The 26,604-nt window shown below is 40.4% G+C and overlaps 1 protein-coding gene across 1 annotated transcript in view; it reads right to left on the minus strand.

Annotated features, from left to right (window-relative positions):
- The window catches only part of RYR2 (ryanodine receptor 2), a 512,764-nt gene that overhangs the window by 136,524 nt on the left and 349,636 nt on the right, over positions 1-26,604 (minus strand). Inside the window, exons 64-71 of the mRNA XM_026649522.1 lie at positions 22,729-22,789; positions 20,828-21,066; positions 17,083-17,164; positions 13,059-13,189; positions 11,223-11,543; positions 8,697-8,937; positions 8,179-8,266; positions 2,646-2,738 (exon numbers count right to left, since the gene is read on the minus strand). Coding sequence (XP_026505307.1) covers positions 2,646-2,738; positions 8,179-8,266; positions 8,697-8,937; positions 11,223-11,543; positions 13,059-13,189; positions 17,083-17,164; positions 20,828-21,066; positions 22,729-22,789 — 1,256 coding nt within the window. The remainder of the gene's footprint in view (positions 1-2,645; positions 2,739-8,178; positions 8,267-8,696; positions 8,938-11,222; positions 11,544-13,058; positions 13,190-17,082; positions 17,165-20,827; positions 21,067-22,728; positions 22,790-26,604) is intronic.

Below are 26,604 nucleotides of genomic sequence, written 5' to 3' on the forward strand. Positions count from 1 at the left end.
AAAAGTGTCGGATGGAACCATGGAAAAAAGTGTCGGATGGAACCATGGAAAAAATTAAAGTAGCTGCAGCAGAATTTTCTGAACTGAACACTAAAAATCATAAGCACATTTCTTCATAAACATAGCATTGTCTTCTGGACTGAACACAGTATTGAGAATCAGACATTCCAGTGCCCGTTCTGCCACCTGTTTACATGCTGTCTCAAAGGACTTACTTCGGTTTACATCAGTGTAAAGGAGACCAGAATGTGGCCTTCCTCAGCACGGGGGTGTTTTCAGAATGAATTCATTAACATTCATTTCATGCTTCGAGTATGTAAAGTGTTATATAAATGCGGAGCATTATTTTAATTATAAATCAAAAAGTGGAGTTGTGATTGGCTTTTGTTTGATGAGATTTTGCCATGTAGGAAACAGCAAGGACATGTGCAATTAATAGGTCATAGAAGCTGGATTGTTTAGCTGTTTGGAATTTCAAAGAATCATGTGCATTTCAAAAGACCACATTCAATAGTTTTCTCCTGTTTGAAGACAAACACACAAAGGGATACATGAAAAAATAAGCTAATGGGTGAAAAATAAGCGATTGTATGAAATGTTTGACTATATATATGTGAAAAAAACAACTTGATTAATTAAATTCAATGTTTACTCGTTGATATGCAGCTTTTTCAAAAAGAACCCTTTGAAGTGACACTTATTTAAGTGACTAAAAAGGAAATGGAGAATAAAATATACTGTTTCATCATAATAATGCCTTGTCTGAATTGGGGTTGACAGATGAAAAGATGTGCATCCAGTTTCATGTACTCAGAGTATACTGGTACATTTAGAAACTTCTGACACTTCCATAGCAATTTAACTCTGCTGTAACTGAGAGAACCCGTTCACATTTACATGTTTGACCACAATGTAGTCAATGGGGTGGCATGGGTACGACTGAGATCAGAAATTGACAATTTCTGGGAAAACTTGTTCACATACACTAAGTTTTTCCGTTATAAAAGAAAAACTATAAAATACAGGATAAAACTGTAGAGTTATGCTTAACAATTAGACAATAACAGTCTAATATTTCTACCTTACTAATTAAGGGGCATTAACACATACTGAGAATGGGAGACAAGAGGACAAAGTATGTAAAATATCCTGGAAACAGGAACTGGGTTTTAAAATATATTGACTGTGTGTCCAAGGAGATCTGACTGATCCAAGCAAGTAGATGCACATGCTGTCATGTAGAGGTGATAGAGGGTACACTATCAGCATTTCTTCAGAGAAGACAGAGTATTTGGACATTTTATCTGATTGAGTGAGGAGAGAAGATGAAGGAAGATCACTAAGAGGCATAGGAAAACACGGGATCATGCAAATTGCCATATTGGATTAGACTAGCGGTCCATCTACTCTGGAGTTCTGTTTCTGACTTTGGCAAATATTAGATGCTTCAACAAAAAATGCTAGAATCCAAGGAAAGGATAAATATGTAACAACCTACAGGGAGGAAAGGGGAAGTTAAATGAAAAGTTAAGTTAAAAATGTTGTTTCTATTCTCTGTTCAGGTTCTGATGCAGCCCTCTTCACTGTTGTATCTCAGCACCTTGCAGAAGTGCATTAAGTGATGTGACTAGCAGTTGTCATAGGTGACGCTTTCTGTCTTCCCTGTATTTTCTCTCTCAGGGGAAAATTATGTGAGGTTTTATTGGATGGGAGGAGTGTTCACATTTTTTTAAAAAATATTTAATGTCTACTGTGTTGTACATGTTTGTTATTGAGGACCATGTCAAAGTAGTGAACCTTGCACTTGGACCAGAAAGCTGGGATGTTTGTGGGAATTCATTCCACAGCCTTGGACTGGCCCTGGAAAAATCTCTATCTCCTGCACCATGAGCTGATTTTCCTGATCCCCCTAGTTAGTGATTTGCTTATGCCTTTAAGGATGAGGGATTATGTCCTTTATGCTAGGGACAAAGAGTCTCGCTGAGTTCTGCTCAGCACAGGACTCAAGGGCTGGGGAAGGTAAGGAGGCATTATACCATCTTTCTAAATCTCCCTCTCTCCCCTCCCCACACCGAGTCTGGCTGCTGCAAGCTGTGGCCAGCTGAAATGCCTGCTCTCTCTTACCTTCATCCTGGTAACTACAGATATTCCCTGTAATTATAGTGGGGAATAACTCTAGAAATGGAAGACACACACACACACACACACACACACACACACACTTACTTTGCCCACTGTAGTAGGCACAATTGCATTCCATCATGCACCAGTGGCCAGATCCTGCATTGTTTGCCTACCCAAAACTCGTGTGGACTTCCATGGGATGTTGGAGTGCAAAACAATTAAGGATCAGGTCCAACACCAGTAAAGAAGATGGATCAACTACTGTGGTATGTGCAGCCAGTGATATAATAATCACATGGCCTTTAAGCACACCTGATATTTCCATCCACTCTAGCCAAAGCAAATAGCAGCAGCACAGTGCATCTTCAGCACTACTGGAAGGACCATCATAAATGGCAGGAACATTGAATTTAAGGGGTTATAAATGCGGACACTTGCCATTAAAACCTACAAAGCTAAAACACTGAGAGGAGAGAAAGCAAGATGGGATAACAATATTTAAACTTTGCAGCTTATTGTACCTTAGACATCTTGGATTTGGTGTCAGTAATAAGGAAAGACATGTTGTTGATTTCATTCTGTACCACAAAATTCTGCTCTTCCCTTTTGAAATTCTGAAAAGTTACACAGGAGATTTCAGTTAAAAACACTTATTACATGTGAGACATCTGTCCATACAAGTCTTAAATAATAAATATGGGTTCACTGGAACTCTGTAGATTCCACAAAGTTACAGTCTCTACGTTTTTAATGGATTCTTGAGAATGTGTTAAATTCTGGCATTATTTACATTGCACAAATCTCAGACTTTTATCCACTCTGAACATAAAGTGGATCTACAAACAGACATCCCCTTTTAAATGAAAGAGATGTATTTTTATTCTCGGAAGGGTCTGGTGCATCTTTGAAAATGTACTAGGGAAAAGAGAAGGAAGGCAAAGAACTACCAGGAGCGAATGATGTCAAAAGATACGATTGAAATTTTAGCCACAGTGCTTAGAAAGCTCTTCAGAAACTATTGTTGTGCAGAAGAATCTGATTGTGCAATATAATTAATTTGTATAAATGAAGTGAGCATTTTTATATCTGAAGTGAGCTTTAATTTCAATATTTTTTCTCTAACACCTAAGGAAATATAATTTGCAACATGATATTAACATTTACATCTGAGCACAATATTTCAATAATATGACTCACTGAACTTGAACTTGCCCCTTTTCACATATGCAATAAGACTGCCATTACCAGCTTCTTGAACTGACAAATTCTGTTTTTTGGTGGTGGTTGTTTTTTAAATGCACTTTTCATTGTGAACAACAGCCCACTGTGGATATTTGAAATTCCAGCTGTTAGTTGTGATGAATCACATAAACCAGCAGTTCTCAACCGGGATCCGCGAGCCCTTTCAAGGAGGCTGCAGGGCCCTGCAGCTGAAACCCAGTCCCCGATTCCCGGCGACCCACGCAGGGCTGAAGCTGGGAGGCGCGGGGCTGAATCCCCGAGCCCTGGTACTCCCTGTGGGGCATAAGCCCTGAGCCCGTGGGCAGAATTGGGAACATGGAGGGCATTGCCCTCCCCCCAAACTGCAGCGCAAGAGCACAGCAGTCCCGGGGGCAGCTCCACACCTCCCCCCACCCCCGATCTCCTCTCCCTGCTCCCTGGCCATGTTGGAGGTGGGAAGCCGGAGCCAGGTAGTGCGGGACAGCTGCTGCTCTGGCTGGTGCCATGGAGCAGGCAACAGCAGTGTTCCTTTTCTCCTGCTGGTGCTCCGGGTTCCCTAAGTGCCTGTGCGGCGCTAAATAGGCTGCTGTGCGGCCGTGCGGCTTACAGGGAACTTAGCCCACAGCTACCCGATGTGTACACAACTCCTAGCTACCACATCCCTGCACTGTGTGCTACCCCCGTGCCTGCACACAGCCCCTAGCTACTCCATCCCTGCACCCTAAGCTGTTTTCAAACTTTCTAAGCTAAGCCCCAAAACTTTGAGTTATGATTTTTGGTTGTGTCTCCCCCCAACCCAGAAAGGCTGGGTGGCCTGATGAGGTGAGTCGGGGGTGGAGGTGGCGCTCCCTCCCTGGACCGGACCATGTGGAAGTGGCTCGAGTCCCACTGGCCCCTGCCCCCCCAAAACAGAAGTCAAACTACGCCTATGCCCAAGGCCCCTGCCCTGAGGGCCCCTCCCCGCCACTGGGCCCAGGAATTTTTATAGCATGTGAAGGGGGGCCTCAGAGAGAAAAAGGTTTAGAACCCCTGACATAAACCACATGGTTTTACTTCTGTCCTCTGGCTGAACTAGCGTAATTTTTATAAATTGGAAGAAGGTTTAAGGAAGCCACTTTGTCTTTTAATCTCCTGTAGAGGTATCAGTTGATAGAGAGGCATCATATAAACAGGATTAAGGAGTTTTAGAAAACTAAACACTTTCTACTCTTGCCAACACTAAGTTTGGCTCCAAACATCCTGCCAAAAAAGTCTGATTACTGTAAAATATATAACCCAAGTGCAGAAATTAAATTAAATTTTGTCTTGTGACATTCACACAAAGCCATTGTGTTTACTGAACTATAATTCTATGTCACTAAATAAATGCATGTGTATACATGGTCCAAGCTGTGTAAGTTGCCATCAGATCTTTATCTAACTTATTAAATTAACTCTGTGCCATGGCTCTAGTGAGGGATATTTGGAACATTGGATAGTATTTTGTACAACAGGGAGGCAATCTCACACTATTAGTGTGAATGATAGAGTATGTAAGCTTCCAAATTCACTCTGTGAGCATTCATGAGAGTGAAACTTGATCACTCAAACATTCAAAGGAAGTGAGCACAAAAATAGATGCAAGCACAGCCAAAGTAAACTCATTTTAAAGTTCGTTTGAGTATTCACAAAATTGTTCTCTTTATTCTCTAAGCTCTAATAATATGACAGATTTGAATTATATAGATAGGAACTCTGTAGATAGATATAAAAATACAATGTTATTATTAGGGCTGGCTGGAAAACAGGAGTATTTTGTGAAAACTCTTCAGGTTTCAATATTTGCTTTTGTTCTACACCAGGACAACACCAAGACCCTTTGGAAAAACAGAGCAAGATAGATAAGAATATTTGATAGCCCAGTGATTATGGCACAACCCTGAAATATCAGACACCCAGGTTCAAGTCCCTTCTGTTCCTGATTCAGAACACGCATCTTTGTGAAAAGTTTCAGTTTTTACAAATTAGCATTTTCCAACAAAAAATGTTTTCATCGAAAATTTCCCAACCAATTCTAGTAATTACACATGTATTGAATTCAAATATTAGAAAGTGTTCATATTGAAAAAAATCATCATGTAGCCTTGATTAAGCACTATAAAATACTACAACAAAACTTCTATATATTTTACCTTAGCTATTTTTATTCATTTTACATCAAATATTGTAGTTGAAAATAAAATTTTTTTACAAAATATGCTGTTCACTTTGCACACCTTAAATGATTTTCCACATAATAAAATAACAAGCTAACCTAGCTAAACTTTGATGCAAACCTCCAAGGCATAAAATCAATTACTGATGGCAATGACTTTGCTATACTCCACTGCTTACCTGCAGGCAAACAAACTTTCTAAACTCAATCAAAAGTCTTTACATTTGAAAACTCTGACAGATTACAATAAAGCGTAAACTTATCCAGTTTCCATTTCAAATATGAATTATATTAGATAAAGGATTGTTGCCTCACATTTACATAGTGGAATGGCATAAAATGCAAATAGCATCACAATTAGATAAAAAATAATTGCCTAGATATTATCATACTGGTAATTCTGTCTATCTTAGGTTTTTCTACAGTGAGCATCACTAGAGTACCTGATCCAGCAAAGCACTTAAATATGTGTGTAAGTTTAAGCATATGAGCAATCCCTTTTAACTGGCATGTTTAAAGTTATTAACATACTTATATGTTTTGCTGACTCAGTGCCTAATTGTTGAACAGGTATTTAGGCTGTGCCTGGTGGGCTGCATAGATAATGTTAGTTAAAATACCTCTAAGTACAGAAATGCTACAATACTATCACTCAGACTTGCAGGACTGTGGTTATAGTGGGAAATGCAACTACATAAAGATGACACTTCTTCACTCGCCTATTCCCTGTGAGTGTTCAGTCTCATCTTATTTTATTAGCAGTTTTCTTTTAGTAATTTTACTGCTTTTTACTCTTGCACACATCGTGAGCGGAGTTCTATTCTAAAGCACGTATCATCAGTGAAGTTCATAGCTTAATTCTTAATGCACAATCTTTGTTGCTGGTGCTGGTGTACAAGCCAGAAAAAAAACAGGTTGAGATCCCAGGACGAGTTTTACAGGAATGGCATTAAGAGGAAATCCCCTAACTTGCAATTTAGTGAATCTCAGCTAGAAGTCACCAAGGGTATGTCTATACTGCAGTTAGATACCCATGGCTGGCCTGTGCCAGCTGGCTCGGGCTCACATGGCTTGGGCTGCAGGGCTGTTTAATGCAGTATAGATGTTCCAGCTCAAGCTGCAGCCTGAGCTCTGGAACCCTCCCACCTTACAGGGTCCTAGAGCCCAAGCCTGAGCCCAGACACCTATATGGCAATTAAACAGCCCCGCCGCCTGAGCCTTGCAAGCCCAACTCAGCTGGCACAGGCCAGCCGCGGGTGTCTAGCTGCAGTGCAGACATACCCCAAGAGGCAAACATGGAATGCCAGGACTTCTTTTTCAGAGCAGAACCCTGATTTAAAACATGCTGAGCTATTTGTCTGTCTGCTCTGTGCACAGAACTCCCATTGGCTTCAGTGAGACACCTTCTCATGCAGAGCAGTTACTGAAATGGCAAAATAAGTGAAATGCTTTCCTTTGAATTCTGTTAAAGAAACAGAAATCTGCAATGCAGCGTTAAGTCAGTGGAAGTAAAGTTACACATTCTCTTCAAAGAACTTCTAGATTTCAAGTCTGCCAGTCTCGCTGAGGACTCTTCTATTACATACGTTGTATCATAACCATGCCTATAGACTAAAGGAGGCCGGATATCCAGATGTGGTGGGTAGATTTTACAATTCCGTGGTGAGTTACATCAATTTAAACTAATTGATTAGCTACATATTCAGACAAAGAAGGGAGTGCAGGGGGAAATAAAAATATAAGGCTGGTGACAAGATCTCAGTAATGACCATCTGTACAGGAGCCTTACGAAAGAAATACGAGTTCTCATGAAGAAATACATATAATCATAGAACTACAAGACATCACCGTATTTCTTCAACTTCACAGAACTTCAGGAGTGGCAGGAAATTAACAGCCATACACACCTCCTTGTCCACAGACTCCTCTCCATCATTATGTATGTTTTCCCATGCAACCATTCAAAGATTATTACTGGTAGCAAACCGGAGACCCAAATTAGGACTACTCGTAGGCCTCGCAGCTGTCAAGTGGAACAGACTGGCTACAAGGGATGACATATTTAGGATCTTATAAGAAAAAGAGGATGGCAAACTCCTCATGATGAAGCACTTTTATCTGATTAATGGGGAGAAAATAATGCTAGCCTGAACAGAGAAAGTATGATCCATCCTCATAGCCAGAAAAAAAAGTGTCAATGGTGATTTATGAGCAAGGAGGATAAACTGTGTTTGAGTCTATCTTGGAACATTGCAAAAGGAAACCTCAAGTAAGGCAATCAGAATCGGCTTCTCCACACATTGTAGGATTGTGACAAATTATCCCATGATGGTCCCCCCACAACCAGTTTTGCTTGAACGACGCACCCACCTGTATGATCCAATATAACTGATTTACTGTTTGACTGATGCATCAGTAGAGCTATATTGCATTGCACTATATAGCTATCCTTTTTGTGTCATATGGTTAAAGCAATCAGAATACTGTTAAAGAAAAAAAGAAAAAGGAAATCTACCTGGGCGGGAGGCAATGCACCACTTGCACCTCCTTCTCAAAGGATGGACATTGCTTTTAGTTAAATAACTGACCCATCTGCCAAGAAAACCACAGTAAAATAAAAATTGTAAGCATTTACTTACATGGGATTTTGACCAGTAAATGAATACCTCAGCCACCATGCGGAACAGTTCCTCTGCTTCCGGGTTGGGTTCTTTCAGCCATTTTGCCCTAAAATTAGGTAACAAGAAGGAGAAAATCTTGGCAATGATCCTTTCTGGTTTGGATAATGCAATTTTAACATTTTGCTTCGAAATCAATTTTTAACATGGTATCACCAGGAAAAAAGCAGAACGACGTGCATGTGTTTTAATTAATGTTAAAGTGGCCTTTTGATACCCTACTTCAACATCTGAATACAGTTTCCCCATAATACCAGGTAAAATGCAACGGGAAATTATTTTTTGTGATTTTTCTCCAAATCCCTTCCCTAAAATTGCAGTAAGTCTGCAGTAAGGTACTGTTAATGTCACTTTAAAATTGATTGTGTGAAGAAAAGTTATTTACATTCAGTGTAGAACATAATCAAGACACAAAATGAAGTATCAAGAAACATAAGTAGGTTTTGAAAGGATTCACTAAGTTGTTTTTTTCCACGTACCTGTTATAGTCCACAAATCTAATCAACAAAGGGTAGAAGGCATAGAGGTCCCGTGCCAAAATGGTGAACTCATCTAGGATAAGCAGCTCAGCCTCAGACATGTCACCTCTGCCTTCTGCTCTTAGATGGTCTTCATCTGATACAACCATTGCTGCTTTTTTCTTCAACTTATCCATCAGTGGCAGGAAGTGGGTCTTTAAAAGCTGGGGCTTCACTTTGCTTATGATAGGCTGGGAAAACACTATTTAAGGCAAATCAATACTATAATAAACACCTGACCACAAAGTGTAATCCAAAACCATTACCTGCTCTCTCCCATATTTTATTTTAAAGAACGAGGGTGAAATCCTGGTCCCATTTAAAGTCAATGAGAGCTCTGCACTGACTTCAGTGAACTAACAAGTTCATTTTGTTAGTGTGAAAACAGGGATTCAAATTAGCTAATACCTTGCTAAACACTTAACACCATGAAACTTGTCTTATATCTACTCCAGCATTTTGCCTTAAGGAAAATTAAAAAGTTTCATAAGGTACGTAAATGTTGTGCAGTGACGTATGTGGGTGCAGTGACGTTCCTGAGCTCCTAGCTCTTCCTTCGCACAGTATGGTTTGGCTTGGTTGAAATGAGGAAGTACTGGAAATCTCATTTGGGAGCTTGCACTAGTAATTGCCAGACCCATTTTGCATTTGCACAAGCCTGGATAAGTTATGAATACACATTTGAACTTTTGGGATCTCACCTAGACTAAATGAGCCTCTGAAAATGTTGAGAGGCACCCATCACTCAGCCACTTAAAGTATCCGAGGGCAGGTTTTCTGCAAATCCACTCATCCAAAGGGTAATCCTTAAGGAAGTATTTAGCCAGTGTTTGTTTAGATAACAAACACCTACAATACATTTAGTAGACTGTAAGTAATTTGCAGCAGGGAACATGTTTGCCTATGTTATTTTACAGTGACTATCAAAATGGGGGTCCAGACCTGTATGTTACCAAAAACGTAAGCATCGAAAACAACAGAAAGAAGACAATAAGCATTGAAAAGTCATGTGAAATTGAATCAGAGGACAGAAGTGACTTTTCCAGGGAGATGATAAAGTTTTACAGGGAGACAAATCAACAAATCAACTGTGTTTTCAGCCTTTCACCTTTGTGATTTTCAATAAGACCCAATGTAGTATCATCTTAAAAAACAAAAAAGCCTAAAAGTGAGCTATGAACTGCCACCTATCTCAAAGGAGTGTATGCTGAAGTTGAAATCCTGATAATATTTTTATGATTCCTATGAGGGCCTCAGTTTCCCTGTGCTTTGCATTCCTATGCATGGAGTGTAAAAAGCTGCCCTTGGGGCAAAGCAGAGGATATGAGATGTTGAGTCATGTAACTGTTTGGGGTGGTATGAATGGGTCATTAAAGGATTGGCTGGAACCGACCCATATCAGTGGAGGATCCAGAAAGACAATGGGAACTCCATTGGCCAGGACATTCACATTTAGCAACCAACAGCCAAGAAGAAGGAGATTCCCCCCAATATCTCTTCATGGAGAAGCAGAGCAAAGGCTACAGCTGGAGAACAAAGCAGAAAGGAGTCAGATGGCTGGGTTAAGAGCTGGCCTTTGGAGAGACACAGGAACACACACACCTGGGACTAGGAACTGAGACAGAGAGAGCGCCTAGATAGCTTTGATGGTAGCATGGCTCAAGGGAGCCCATGCCTAGCGTTGGCCATGCTGAACTCTTAACCTTTGCTTCTCTACCCAAACCTAAGGACTTTCAGATTCTGTATATCAGGTGACAAATAAATTGTTGCCTTGTTTGGAAAAGGCTGCCTGGAGTCGCTGCAAATAATCACTAAGAGCACTGAACCCTGAAGGGACACAGCAGCACAAGCCTTCCGCAGGAGTCTGGCTTTGGCTGGACTCGCTGCAAGGAACCATAGAGACAGACAGGGTTTGTTGGTGCCTGAAGGCTCAGTTCTGGATTCTTGGAGGCCACAGGCCTGCCTCTGTGGAACTGTGTTCATCCTTGGGCCCCAAGCACACTAAAGGGGTCACACTCCCAAGGAACTAGTTAGAAACTGGGGCATTGAACAGACCCGGTGGAATGGAGACAGGGTGTTAATCATAAAGCCTAATGACAACACTTCAAAAACCAGATTTTGTAATAGCACGCAACTGCCTTCTGTACGTATAGATAAATGGGTGGCACAAATATAAATCTTTCAGCTCAGTAAATGGCATATTACAATGCAGGGATGGCCATGCTTTTGAAGGAGGGAAATTTATTATGAAGTTCAATATGATATATACCAATTATTTTAAAATATATCATCTCTCTTTCAAAGAACTGCTGTCTTACTGTCTCATTTAATTAGACTTTATATTATTCAAAGAGGCTGTAAAATATGGGCTTGATTCTCTTCCAACTTCAAGTGGGGTAAATATAGAATAAATCCATTGAAGTCAATGTGAACTGATGTAAGTGAGAAAAGAATCAGATCCAAATTATTCATATCTTCAAATCTTACCTGCTAATCTCTTCATCCAGGCTCCCTCATCAATACCTAGGTTGTTATAGATGATTTTCAGTATGTTACCCAACAGAGTGTTCATGTGCTCTGAGGTCAAGGCTGTGCAGCACATTTCAGCCTTGTCAGGATTGTTTTCTGGCCCATGTTCCCACCAGTGTGACATGTAGCTACACAGCATAGGCAGTATCACTTCCATTATATGTGGCATTTGTGTGTAACGAATACCAGACTCTGCCAATTCCACTATTTCTTCCATTAACTTCTCCAGGGAAGGAATTTTTGGACAAACCTCTTCTACACTGATTGGCAAATTAAGAGCTAGAAAATAATAAAAATAAAATCTATCACAAAGAGAAAACACATAAAATATTTATATCCAAATGTTTTTCCATTCTACTTCTATTTTCTCTTTCACAAGATATCCATCTGGCTGATAAAGCTTTAGACACAAAGAAAGAGTGCTTTTATGGAACTGAGTAGAGAGTTATACATCAGCTTCAATGGAAGTGTCAACTTGTGTAGTAAGATTAGTGCCAGTACTGAAGTTGGAGCCAAATTGTTTGTATCTGCCTATACTCTGGGCTGTTTTTCAAAATCAGGCTACGTCTCATTTTAACACTGAATACATCATACATATTTGTTCATAGAGCTGCATTAATACTTGCTTTATTGAAGTTTGGAAAGCATTTTGAAATCCTCAATAAAAGTAAATTCAAATTATTATTATTATTACTATTAATAAAAGGATATTTCTTTCCACAAGACATAGTATAGGCTACTGTGGATGTACTAAAATTACCAGAACATATTACTTATTAATGTAGACACTGACATTTGCCAGATAGACTACTGTAGCTCTATAGAAGAATGAATCAGTTGCTCTTCTTTTAAAATTGAGTGGGTGAAGTTATACATAAAATGCCATTAAGTAACTGTTGTATACTATAGCATAGTGTTTTTCATTGTTGCCATATTTGTGGTATGCATTAAATTAGAATGAGAAATAACAAATTAAAATTATATTCTACTACTATGAAAGGTAGCTGCCCAGTTTTTAATTTCACCCATGGTAGTTTAAAATAATACAAGTTAATCAGTAGAACCTCTAAAATATTTCCAATAGGGAACAGCATAAGGCACAGTGTTAATTCCCCAACTATGTTTTTATTAAATAGCCCTCTGAAGGGGTGTCTACATGAACAAATGTTTACTTATTTGTATTTGGCTTTGCTGTGGTATTTCCTACACTTAAAATACCACAGCAAACAATTTATGTCATGCTATCCTAAGTATTTACTTGTTAAGGGCATACAATGTATCAAAATATTTAGCCCCAATTAAAGATACAGATAAGTCCCAGAAAGAGTTGAGGCTGAAAATGAGAGATAAGGAAATAAAACTGTTCATTAAGATATGCTGTTTTATTTCATGATAGTAGGCAGTATTAAAATCTCTACCTGTGTTTGACATATAAAATAAACCTTATATAAAACCACTTATTTATATACAATACAAATAGCTTCTGAAATTACAAATTTATTCCATTTTGCAATGTATCAACATGATCAGAATGAGGTGGAACTAGTTTAGCAAGTTAATTCAAAAATAATAATATCTCCATATGCAACATTGGGCAGCTCAAAAAGGAATGAAAAACATTGAGTTTTGCAAGGTTTAACCTACCATTCTAGCAAATGAATACGAACAGATCAGTAAATGAAAGGGAGGATTGTTGTAATAGAAAATGTATGTAAATATGCAGTGAATAAGACAACCACAATTGTGTGTGAAATCCAGATGTTAAAATGCCTGCCTGTGAGGTTCTGAATGTACCTGCTCTGTCTCTTGCAGACTTGGTGTTGTAGATAGAGTAGGTATTATGTTTGTTCAGATGAGTTTCCAAAAAGGCCACAGGGAAGGCACCAGCAAAAGCAGCCAAACATTCTCCTAAGGCTGAGCGCTGCCTGTGAATTCACAAATGCTCATTGTTATATATACACACACATTTTTTCTGATTGAATATACTCAGAGCTATCCTTACTTTTATTACAAACTATAATCTTCACAAAGAGAGAATCTGCTACATGATTATAACTACTAACATAGTAACAGAAAAATACATTTAACAGATATCTGAGGATATCAACTTTCTGCCATTACACAAATAAAATGTTATATATAAAATGTCAAAGCTGGGCCTACTTATATTTGCCGAGAGCTATCAAGGAGCATACAAGGAAAACACAGCACTAGTATAGTAACAATAATGATAGTAATCCTATAGCGACCGAATAAACTGATGGATCAAGAGGCCAAATGTTACCACCATTATATCTAAATGATAACTGGAGGGCATTTCTCCTTTTTATGAGATAAGTAATAACCATCTCCTGGGCTTGCCCAAAAGCCAAAGTCTGATATAGACAGGATATTGTTATTACTGAATTATTCGGATATACTCTCAAGTTTTTATTATGCTAAAACTTTTGCTGTTTTCCCATTCCTGTAAATTATAATCACCCAGTCTGATTCCTTCTGATGTAAAAGAAAATGTGTCAGTCTATGCTATCTGAGACATGTCTCCCCTCAACTTTGGAACCCAAGGCTCATCTGTGTGGCCTGTCACACAGAAAAAAAATTGTCACAGAAAAGAAATTACTCCCATCTCAAGGAGGCAAAGAAATCCTGGTCCCACAGAATATCTTAGAACCAAAAGACAGTTGACATAAAAACATGTAGGGAGTATGTTGTAGAAAAAATGATATTGTTTAAATTGGAAAAAAAACTTTGTGGTTACCAATTTTCCTATATAGAGGATAAATTAGATCCCACAGTCAAGTCAATTTTATTGTAGTACGTGATTCCCAGAATGACTATCAGGTGTTGTACCATTCTGAAAAGCGTGTGGGCAGCTTTAAATAAAGATGGCTTAGTACCAAGAGATGAACAAGCCATTTCTAATTTCTTTTGGACTAAAACATGCATAAGGAAGTAAGAATCAAACTGGAGAACTTGAGGAGATTCCTAGAAGTCACAGAAATGCTGCAGTTTGGTCAAAATCCTGCCTTCCTTTCTGACCCAGGAGAAAGGAGAAACCTGGAGTTTCTGCTGTAACAGAATGCCGTTGAATTCCCAATCCATAATACCCACAATAAATACAGGAACTTCAGCTTCTGACGCCATCATATCTCTCATAGCTATTTCTCCTCCTGATTTCCTCCCTGACCCACATAATGTCCATGTGAAAAGAACATGTTTCACATACATCTATAAGACAGCATGCTATCCGCTTTCTATATGCATTGATGCTTGTGGACTATAATACATGAAAGAAAGCACTTCACTTTCACAATAGCTCTTGTAAGAGTCAATATATAATTTCATATAAGACCAATATGTAAAATATATGCCACTTGGAGAGCATTCACTGAAAATTGCATATATTTTTATTCCGCATTGGAGAATAATTATTTTTAAATTTAATTCTATTCGTGATTAGACGGGGTGACAAGTGGGGGTGAGGTCAAAGGCTGAGGTGGCCATGTTTGTTGTGAGCACAGCGTTATACATAGATAGCAGTTCTGAAGGCAGTAGCCATTTGGAGTACAGTGATTATGCATCTCTCTCTAGAGTTACACATCCTTCCACTCTTATTACCTAATAATGGCTCTTTGATAGAGTACAGGGTTTTCCAGACTAAGGGCTACTGAGAAATAACATCAGTCATCATGCAAATCGGAGCCCTTTTACCAGGATGCAGTGATTTGTAAAAGAAACAAGTTTACATAGTACAGAATCCCTGAATTTTGATAGCTGAAGCAATGTAACTTGTATTGACTTGTTGCAACCTTACATTCTGACTCCCAAACTGGTTGCCAGGCGACCGGTTTTCAACCGGAACGCCCGGTCGAAAAGGGACCCTGGAGGCTCTGGTCAGCACCACTGACCTGTCCGTTAAAATTCCAGTTGGTGGCGCAGTGGGACTAAGGCAGGTTCCCTGCCTGGCCTGGCGCTGCGTGGCTCCCAGAAGTGGCCAACATGTCCCTGCGGCCCCTAGGCGCAGGGGCGATCAGGGAAGCTTTGTGCACTGCCACCACCCTGAGTGCTGGCTCCTCAGATCCCATTGGCCAGGAACTACGACCAATAGGAGCTGCAGGGGTGGCACCTGTGGGTGCGGGCAGCGTTCACTGTGCAGAGCTGCCTGGCCACCCCTGCGGACATGCCATCCGCTTTCGGGAACCACAGGGAGCCTGCCTTAATCCCGCTGCGCTGCTGACTGGGAGCTGCCTGAGGTAAGCATTGCCTAGCTGGAGCCCCCCCTGCCCTAAGTCAGAACCCCCCCATGCACCCTTACTCCCTCCCAGAGCCCGCACCCAATCCCCTACCCCAGCCCTGAGCCCCCTCCTGCACCCAAACTCCCTCCTGGAGCCTGTACCCTGCACTGCCTCCCACACCCCAACCCCCTGTCCCAGCACTGAGCCCCCTCCTAGATCCCAAACCCCTCATCCCCGGCCCCACCCCAAAGCACCCCCCCCCAGCCGGAGCACACACCCCCTCCCACACCCTTGCCCCAGTCCAGTGAAAGTGAGTGAGGGTGTGGGAGAGCGAGCAATGGAGGGAAGGGGGATATAGTGAGTGGAGACAGGGCCTTGGAGAAGGGATGGGGCATGGGTGGGGTCTGAAAGAAGGGTGGGACAGGGGCGAGGCGCAGGTGTTCGGTTTTGTGTGATTAGAAAGTTGGCAACCCTAACCATATACAAGGTATGAGAAATAATGGAAAGGGGTAGAGAACTGACACCCTGGCAAGGAAGTGGTTGTTACACTCCTCAGTGTATTCTGGGTCTGCTACTGCTTTGCTGTGACCTTGAGCAAGTCACTTGATCTCCCCTATTTGTCAGTTTCCCCCTCTGCAGACTGTAGATAATTAAACCTACTGGGATGTTGCAGAGTGTTGTAAGGTTTAATTAGTGTTTTGATGAAAGTGTGATATAAGTACAAAGGGTTATGAATAAAGTTCTCTCTCTGTCTTGCTTTATGGCCTGTTTGACTGATTCTGTAGAATCAATGATTATTTTCAACAGTGATTTTTTTGAGAATGAGTCCATCCAGATTGGATTCAAGATTCAGTCTTGAATTTTATAGCTCAGATCCACCTCTACTTGAAGTACAAATTGAAAAAGTACATTTTTGATGCATTATGATTTTTTCATTTGATTTGTTAATAGAATCATGAATGACAAAATTCAGTAATTCTGAATGGATTTCTTACCCATTAGAATGAAATTGCAAAATGAATATATAACATTTTGTTTACAAAATGTGAAAACACCAAGTTTTTTATATCAGTCATGAACAAAAATAAATGAGGGATAACCATAAAATACAGTACAGTTAATCAATCTACAAGCAACAATTATAAAACTAATTGTAATGAAAATTTGCAATTTCCCCTTCTGGAACTCATAAATTGTCTAAGTTCCCCATGCAATTAATACTGTTTGTATTATACAAAAAAGTCAGATTCTGCAGTCCCAAGCAAGCAAGAAATATCATATTTTAGACTAAGAACCTTTTCAGTTCTAATTGAAGACTATCTTTTTACACAGTTCTATGTAAATGTTTAATTTTTTTTTATAATAAATCCAGTATAGTTATTATCACAACTCCCTTTTCTATTAAGGGGTACTTGATTTTTTCCCTCCCCTCCCCTCCAACTTCTCCCCACACTCCTATTTGTGCTTTATTAAAACTTCCACCTTGGAAAACAACATTCTAATAAAGAATGCACATGATGTCTCCGTATACAACTAAGTGTATATATGAAGATTACAATTATGTACATGATTTTTCATCTTACCGCTCCACATAGATACTCTTGCTGGTTCCTAGAGAGTACAAGCTGGCCAATATTCTGTAACAAGAGACCTGAACATCTTCCACTAAGGGAAAGGGGCAGAGAAGTAAGAGAAAAAGGTTTTACTGCATTCCATTTTAGTACTACATAGTGGGCTTAAAATATAGAGACAATCTAATTATATTTGACTTGACAACCTGCATACTGATGAGTACAAGCTACCAAACATCATCTTTAGAAATCACTGTGTAAATACAAAAAGTAGTCCGATGGCCAGATGCTGACATAGCTTTTTATGAAAAATTTCCACTTAATTCAATAGAAAGCATATACTAAGACCAATATCATATTTAATGTACTATTAGCATGCTCTATTTTTCTGTGAAAAATGGCAAACCATCTTTGTTAGGATAATGCATAGTTATAGAAGCTGAGATTTGATTTATTAAATAATCTATGCAATACGGGGTATACTGAATCTTTTCCAATTGCTAGAAGTGCTTTAAAGGCAGGGAATTCCCACAGCAAATATCTAAAGTGTTAAATGAGTAAAAGGAAATTATAATCAGGGAACTAACCAATTTAAGAATGCATTATGCTTTGTAAAATATACAACAGTGGAAAAATACTCTTGCTGAACAGCTTTTTAATTTTGTAAATTATATTTAATGATATTACCTCATATTTAGACAAAGCTACAGGTAAATAGCATCTAAATGATGTATTCATTAGTCAGGCAGGGGAACCAAAACAAAATGATCACCTGATCCCCACAACAATTTTTCTCTTCATTGCTTGTTTTAGGAATAACAATCATCACATTATGAATTCTAGTGTAAAGAACAACATTGTTTTTCCATGTGCAGCTGTAAAAAACTGAATTGATCAAATTGGGGAGAAAAAATTGATAATATGCCTCCCTTCCCCCCCAAAAGTGATTACATTACAACTTTTTCTCAGTTTTCTATATTCTTTTTTTCAATTCCCCTATGCTATTTTTTCAGCTAATAGCATTGAGAAATTGGGGTTATGTTTTTTGAAATTTCCCATGAATGAGAAATTCCCCCCAAAATTGTTTTGGAAACACTAACATATGGTATTTCTGAAACAAAATATACTCCAGGGACTGGCAAGAGCAGTGAAATGGACAAAGAAGCTAAATTTCAGTCAGCAGCTGCTGAGGGCCCCAGAGTCTGTGGCTCTGGCGCAGCCTTGCCCTGCAGAGAGCTCTGGGGCCAGGGACCACAGGGCTTCCAAACTCCTGGGTCAGCTGGCTCCAAAGACTGCCTGACTCTCAAGGAAGCTGGCTCAGCAGGCTTTGGGTTGCTCTGGAGCCCTGGACGTTGGAAGAACATCCCAGGACCTCCTAGCTCTGCAGCAGGGAACCTAGAAGCCTGAGAGGCCCAGCTAGAGTCCAAGTTCTCAGGGCTTCCATGCTCTCTACGGCAGAGCCAGTTTTGCCAGGCTCCCAGTTCCATGGCAGGGAGCTTGGAAGCCCTGAGAGCCCCCAGCTCTGGGCTTTCAGGCTCCCAACTCCATGGCAGGGGGCCTGGAAACACTGGCATGGTGCTGCTGCCCCATAGCCAAAGACCCTGGAAACTAGGGCTCCCCAGCTGCCTGCCAGGCAGAACTATGACTGTGATTCGACTACAGTTCACTCAACCCGATTCACATTCACGTTACATTTCAGGCTCAATGAACCAGCATTTTCTGACAAAACTCTGTTTCATTGGACATTTTCCAACCAGCTCTAGTTACAACTGCCTGCTAAAGGGCCTGGGGTATTTTTTAGCTCAAGCTGTAGAGATTCATGCTTTTAGCTCTGGGGTCCCCAGTTCAAGATGGTGTACATCACACAAGTGGGAGCTCATCCAGGCGTTGAGCAGATGTGGGCCTCCGACACTCAGGATGAGCATCTTCTGTCCAGAGGAAGTACGTAACCCAGTAGTCTCTGTGCTACATGTCCCCCACTTTGTCCAGTCTACAGACAATCTGAGATTGTTACCATCCCAGCTACAGAGACTGGCTTTTTAGCTCAAGCTACTTTCAGCTCTGCAGGTCTTCTGTTCAATACCCAGTGTCAGCCAAGGTGATGGTCATTACACTAGTATAAATAACGTGATTGAGAAAATGTGTCTCATTCACCCAAACGTTTTTCATTCTGGTAGGGGGATGGGACCATAAATTCAGTAGTGATGGTTTTTCAGTCCCTCACACTGCATGAGGCAGAGGCAGATATTTTTGATTGGCTGGGCTGACACTCTAGTTAACTCCTCCCACTGAAGAGCCATTCCAGAGAGTCTCTTCTAAAGCCAATAACGGTCATACCTGAATAAAACACTTTTTCAAAATTTATTAACAACAACAATAGATAAAACTGCCCAGCGCTAAGAAGTAACTGTCCAACTGAGGGGAAAAAATACACAACTGGGATGACACTGCAGCGAAAAGGCTATTATTCCTAAAACACAATGTGAAGAGAAGTGGCGCTCTTGTGTATTACGTAAAATAGGTAAGCACAGTTCAAATTAACCAACAATTCAAACTATTAGTGCGTTTATAATAACTGAATAACAATCATATAGAATAGGTGATTAAAATCATGTAAGTAATAAACTATCAGAGGCTAATGATGAAATTCTATTTGGATCAGAAAACAAAAAGGAGTAGAAGGCATATACCTGATCTTCTATAGATGGCATATAGTCCCACAGCTTTTTAGTTTTGGATTATGTTTTTAGACACTGAAATTAAATGTCTTCAACCATAATTGATAAAGAAATAAAAATTATAGTATAGCATCACCCTGTCAAATTATAAATATCAACAACCATTTTCCACATAGCTATTTTATATTTTCTCAGACATAGGAAATGCAGATGACTGAGTTTCAGTCTCTTTTTCTAGATCCTCCCTGGGTGGACTCCTCTTTCAACAATTCTCCATTTCTGAGCTGGCCAGCTTCGAGGAAGAATTGCTGCCCACAATAGAGGGGGAGCTGGCTATTAGAATTCCTGTGGGGCTTCTAAACAGTACAAGATTGAAACTCTGCTTTGTGGACTGTAAGAGGCACTGCGAGAGAACAGCTTTAGTCCCACCGAAATTAGGTGATTTACAAAATTTAGGCTCTGCATCAACTGTGCTCCTGCACTCCACAGAAATGGAGTTCAGAAGTACCTCCCCACATCAGCCCCTTGCAGATTTCTTCAGCAGTTCCTCCTGCTCTGCCTCATGCACCCATTTGAACACCCCATCGATTGAAACAAGGTCATGTACGTAGCTAAAGTTAGGTGACATAACCTTGCTTGAAAAGTTTGAATGAATGAGGTTGCATTACAACAGCTTTCATGAGAGAACTTAAAAGTTCTATAAAAAAATTAAGTTTGCGACACGCCTGTGTGATAAATATTATTATTCCCATTTTACAGATGGATAAATTTATGCAGAGTGAGATTACGTGATTTATGCAAGATCACATAGCAAGTCTATGGCAAAGCCAGAAATATAATCCAGATTTCTAATCCTATCTTCTAACCACAAAACCACACTCCCTCCCATATTTTTACACAACGGGATAAAACCTGCAGACCTTATTCTAAGCGTAAGACAAATTCTCATTTAAATCAGTGAAAATTCTGGCAGAGTTTTGTCAGGGTTTGTCCCCATATATTAGAACCCAAACTGTAATAACCCTCAGTACAAAACAATAAAGATCATTAGCTGCCTGGCATTTCTAAATAATACATACATATTAGATCTTCTCCAAACTGATGCTGTCCAATATGTTCAAATAACGAAGAGAGCACTGGCAGGAGAGCCACTGTGGTGTAGTTAATGATTTGTGTCACCCCCTTCGGTTGATTTCTTGTGTGTGTAAACTGGCCTTGCTTAAGATTTTCCATTGTCATCTCCAGATCTTCTGCAGCATTATCCAAAAATGCTCTCAATGCCATTTTAACAGACTCCAGACCAGTCTTCATCACAGTCCTGTGCATGACATATAAAAGAATTAAAGATCATATTCTGTTAGAGAAACCATGAAACAGTCTACTCTTGGATGATATAAAAAACAGATACACAAGATCTTGGGAAAATCTTCCTATTGGGTAAAATCGTCTTTCCCTAAAGAAAGCACCTTCCAATTGAAAAGCAGTGTCAGAGTGTCACTCTGCAGACAGGAAGAGATTTCAATTAATTTTACATTGACAAGACTTCTTAAGAAGAGGCTTAAATGCTTCATAAAAACAAGGAATGAGGAAGCCCGCTAAATCATCAAAATAGGAAGCTTATGGTTGTTTAAACTGCAACCCAAAATGCCTATCCAACCATCATAGCCAGATTTTGCTTCAGCAATTTTAAAAATCAGAGTGGGTTTTCTGAAAGCCACAGTTAAAATCTCTAGTAGAAACAGAGCAACATGAACATGTTGGTTATAGAACTACAATCACTTGTATCCAATATTGTAATTCAGTGTCACTGCCTTCAAACAGAAACACAAAGCTAGCTGAGTTGACTGTAGAGGTCCTCTATTCATAGCAAAGTAAAATTTCAGAGTTTTCATTTTAATGTGTGAGAGAAATCAGTCCAGGTGAAAAATGCTTGACAGCCCAGGAGACTAAAGTAACCTATTTTATTCACAGAATATGTACTGCATAGGTGGCAGCAATGCAAGCTTCCATATATAGCTATACAAATGTGCCTCAATCCTGACCTAAAAGGACCTTTCCATGGGTATGTCTTCACTGCAGAGTTAACTTGGGGGACTGGCACCTGGGTTAACCTAGCCTAGGTGTGGGCAGCCATACTGCAAAGTCATACTCAAGTCACTATATCCTCACTGCTACTGCACTCGCCCTTGTGTCACCAGGACATCTGGGGGGCACATTCCATGGTTCTTAGCACTGCTGTAAGTGAGCTGCTCTGTGATTCTTCTACCTAGTGAATTGTGGGAGAACTTCTCTGTGCTTCTGGACATGTCAGGGGAACTGTGGGGAGGGCATCCGAGGACTATCAGCACTTGAGTGGTTTAGCCTACATCTTCCTTGCAAAATGGGTACTTTACTGGCCTGAACGAATGCACCAGCCACACTTTAGCCTATAGACCCACCCGAGTCAGCTAGCCTGGGCTGAAAACACCACTAAACTCAGGTCAGAGTTTTTGTGTGTGAACAGGTGAGAGGTTAGAAGCAAATCTCAAATAACAGCCCGAGTTAGCTCAGCAGTGAAAACATACTCAAAGAGTGAAAGCACACCTCACTCGATGCCCATTCAATTCTTGGCTTCTCTGATCATGAGGTTGTAAGCAAAATAGTGAATTATTTCCAATAGTTATGGCAGTTTTTGAGACACTTATCCACTCGAGACAAAACCCATAAATAGCCAGCAGTTTTTGGTCACTACTGAACTGGCCTGGAGTTGAAACAGTGAGCTAGAGATGAAAAGCTCTATATTGTATTACCAAACCCTCAGGTTATCAAGAATAATAATGAAGCAACATTCGGTATAGGAACTTTTTCAGCAGGACAACCCTTTTTTATTTTAGAAATTCTGTGGCCATGTACAGATAATCAGCCCTCAAATCCTACTATATATGTGCTATTCGGTTTTAAGTGATTTTTTTTATACTTTAGAAAATGTATTTAGCATTACCTTGCATCCAAAGTCTGGCCAAGTATATGAAGACAGTTGACTATTGATGTTGCATCATTTCCTAAACAGGAAGCAAAATGATTCACCAATTAAAATGAGTTCGCATTAAAGCAGTCCTATTTTTGTTAACATTTGTCATTTTCAAAGAAGCAATGACACAGCAGAGGCACAATTCAGCTTCTGCATGATTTTAACAGTCAAGTTAAAAACATGCGGTTTGTTGCATTAACTTTGTTTACACAGACAATAAAGCATCTCTCATCAAATAGCTGAGGCATTCAAAGCATCTCTCCCTCAAACATCTGATGTGAAGTTAATTAGAGCTGCAGTGTACTATTTGTATTTCATTTAAGTTGTTGAAAATTTCACTTTAATTGATTCCAGTTTATCTGAGCATTTATTTTCTCTCTCTCAGATAACAAAGGTTATCTGATACTCTCAGTCTGGTGCTGCCTCACTGATACAAGAGACAAGCATTCATATAAGATGGCAAAGATGTTAGACCCTGAACAGCTGAAGTGATCTACTATGGGATCTTTGAAATCAGATATACTTTCCTGAAAAGCAACATACATACTTCTCACAATTCTTGCAGTTCTCCACCTAACACTTTATAATAAGCTTTCTTATGATGAAGTATAAAGCACATATTCAGACATTGGCATAAATGGATGTCATCCAATGAAATAAGGAGTCTCATTAGTTAACACACAGGGCAGAATTTGGCCATACATACATGATCCATATATATTATTTCACTGTTTTACAGTTAATTCCCCCACCTGCTTACAAAGGTGGAATTCTCTCTCGCTTTCCTTTCTACACTTCTAAAATTAGTTGGTCTTCAGTAACCAACAGTCGAGTAGCACACCTCTACCCCGATGTAACACTTTCCTCGGGAGCCAAAAAATCTTACTGCGTTATAGGTGAAACCGTGTTATGTTGAATTTGCTTTGATCCGCTGGAGTGCGCAGCCCCCCCCCCCGGAGCACTGCTTTACCGTGTTATATCCGAATTCGTGTTATATCAGGTCACATTATATCGGGGTAGAGGTGTAGTATGTTTTTAAACACTGATTTGTACATACAATGAAAAATTGTTTTTCAGTGAAATAGAGATTTTCAAAAGGCAGACCATAGAGAAGTAGAGGCAATGGTGGCATTTGGGAGGGCTTCTTTACATTACTCATAATTAAGGATACAATTTACTCACGGAGATCACAGCAATCATGGATTCCATGACTTTACTGGACCTCCGTGACTTCTAGGTTTTCAGGAACAGGAGGCGGGACTGTGCGCCCCTGCCCTGCAACTGGGGCTGGCTGGAACCAGGACCCTACAAGCTCCAGCCCTGCTGCTTCCTCCAGGGAACTGCAGCTGGGGCCGGGAGATGTAGTCAGGGCCGAGGGCCCAATACCCGCGACTTCCACTGGAGGTTGCAGCCAGGGACGTGTGCCCCATCCCCGAAGCGACCCGGGCTTGGCGGGGGACGTGCGTCCCAGCCGTGACGCATCGTGGGTTTGGCGGGGGCCAGGACCATGTGCCCCAGTCCCGCAGCTTCTGCCAGGTGCAGCCGGGACGTGCGACCCAACCCCACGGTGTCCGAGGCTTGGCAGGGCTGCAGCTGGGCCATGCACCCTAGTCCCATGGCATTCCAGGCTTGGCAGGGCTGCAGCCGGAGCAGTGCACCCTAGCCCCGCGGCTTTTGCCAGGGACTGCACCTGGGGGCGCATGCTCCCTTTGCAGCTTCCCAGTGTCATGTGCCTCCCCCCGCTGTGGCCAGGGCTTGGCGGGGGCTGCAGTGGGAGTCGCTCACCCCTGTCCCACAGCTGGGCCAGCTCTGGAGCAGGGGCTGTGTGCCCTTCATGGCTGGGGGCTCGGCCTGTCAGTCGTCCCCCCCCCAATGGGGCTCCATTCCTCCCCCCCTACCTAGCCCTGCCCCCAGTTATTTGTAGTAAAGTAACGGACAAGTCACAGGCTCCGTGAATTTTTGTTTACTGCCTGTGACCTGTTTGTGATGTTTACTAAAAATAACCATGAAAAAAATCTTAGCCTTACTCATAATCTCACAGTCTCTTATTTACATTCACAGGAAGAGTCATGTGCTTTGTCAGGGTCAGCTAGACTATATAGTGAAGGTCAGTAGGGTGGAGCCAGCAAGTAGTCTAAACATGCTGAAAACTAGCCAATTTTTAGGACTACCCCCACAGGAGATGTGTGTGCGTGCTTTCTTTCTGATAGTAAAAATAGGATAAAACTTCACTGGGACATATAAGACTTATACTGAAGTAATATTAAAAGATTGAGAAACTAAACAAAGTTTAAAAATTCTAAATTAAGGCCCTGATCCTGAAAAAAACTTATTAACAGGATTAATTTAGCTTCAGTGGGACCATTCACATGCACAAGTCTTTGCGGGAACTGAGACTTAGGTAGAAAAGCCAACCTTAATTCACTACTCTTCATTTAGTTATTGTAATATAATCACGATCCATTTGGAAACCTCTGCCCAACATGTATTAAACATGTTTAGACGACAACAGTAGTTAGAACACTGATGACCTATCTACACTAGCACTTCCACTGTTCCTACTACTGGTGGGGCCGTATATTTTTGAGAAAGACATCCTGTGTAGACATAGTCCATGATAGCTATATTTTTGGAACAGAAAAGGGTGACTTTAAAAAAAGAAAAAGAAAAAGAAAGAAAGCTTAGTAATTGTGGAGAGAACTAAAAATCACAAGATCCGTATCTTTTTGACATCTATACATTTTCCTATTCCTAATGGTAAGCAGAACATATTTTTGGAGGATTGTGGTGTATGTGCTTCAGTTCCACTCCTATAACCGTCCTCATGCAAATTAGCACAGCAGCAACTGAAGGGTACAGCCTTCCTCCACAACTATGTTTTCCCAAATAGACCATAGCATCACCAATGTCTACTGATTTTTTAACTTCAAATAGTTTAGATATTTGGAAAAGCATCTGAAGTTCAGATCCTTATCTGAACCGCTTTGGTCTGGAAATGTGCCTGGAAATTTTGCAAGAATGAGGTCCATTATGAGATTTCCAGTACTTCCTTATTTTGTTTTGCCCAGAAACATTGTGAGAAGAAACTTTCATGAGGTATTTTCAAAGCCCTGGTTCTGATTCTGGGTGTAGCCAAAGAAAATTGAATTGTTAATACTGTAAAGAGCAAACTAAACATTTTTGAACTTCACATAGATGTTTTGTTTGGACCTAATTTGGAGAAAAGTATTCAAAATACCTCAGTCCTTATTACACTCAAAGTTATAGTAAAACTATTGCCAGTCATTGGGAGACCCATTACAAATTAGAGAATTTTGTGAATTAGCATGTATGCTCCTTTCCTCCTGGATTGTCTGCCCTAGATATGTCAGGAAAAATTATGCTCTTACTCATATGGGTGAATTTGGCCCAACATCTTCACAGCACTATTTGCTTCTCAAACATAGGAGCAGGAACAGTGAGAATTCTGGGCTTTGCACTTCTTTAGACTTAGAGCATTTAGTTGTTTCCACTGTTTTCAACACACAAAAGCACAAAAAAACAATTGGCGTGCCCTCACTTTTAATTTATGTATATATGCCACTAAATTAATAAAGACCAGACCAATCTTTTTTATTTCAAAATGTGTGGAAACTATTTTGCTTCTATGCTGAGACCAGACCACATATCAAGTTATAAATACCTGAAATTAGGAGTTTCTAATTAAGTGAATTCTACTGATGCCACAAAAAGTTCTTCAGCGGTAACATAGCTGTGGCAGGTCTGCCCAAACAGACCTGTAGCCAGAGCACAGTACTAGAGCCTAATGCAGAACACATTCTTCTAATCCATAACATAGCCTTTCCA

The sequence above is a fragment of the Terrapene carolina genome, unplaced genomic scaffold, assembly GCF_002925995.2.
Source record: "Terrapene carolina triunguis isolate 2854851 unplaced genomic scaffold, T_m_triunguis-2.0 Scaffold85, whole genome shotgun sequence".
Classification (NCBI taxonomy): domain Eukaryota; kingdom Metazoa; phylum Chordata; order Testudines; family Emydidae; genus Terrapene; species Terrapene triunguis.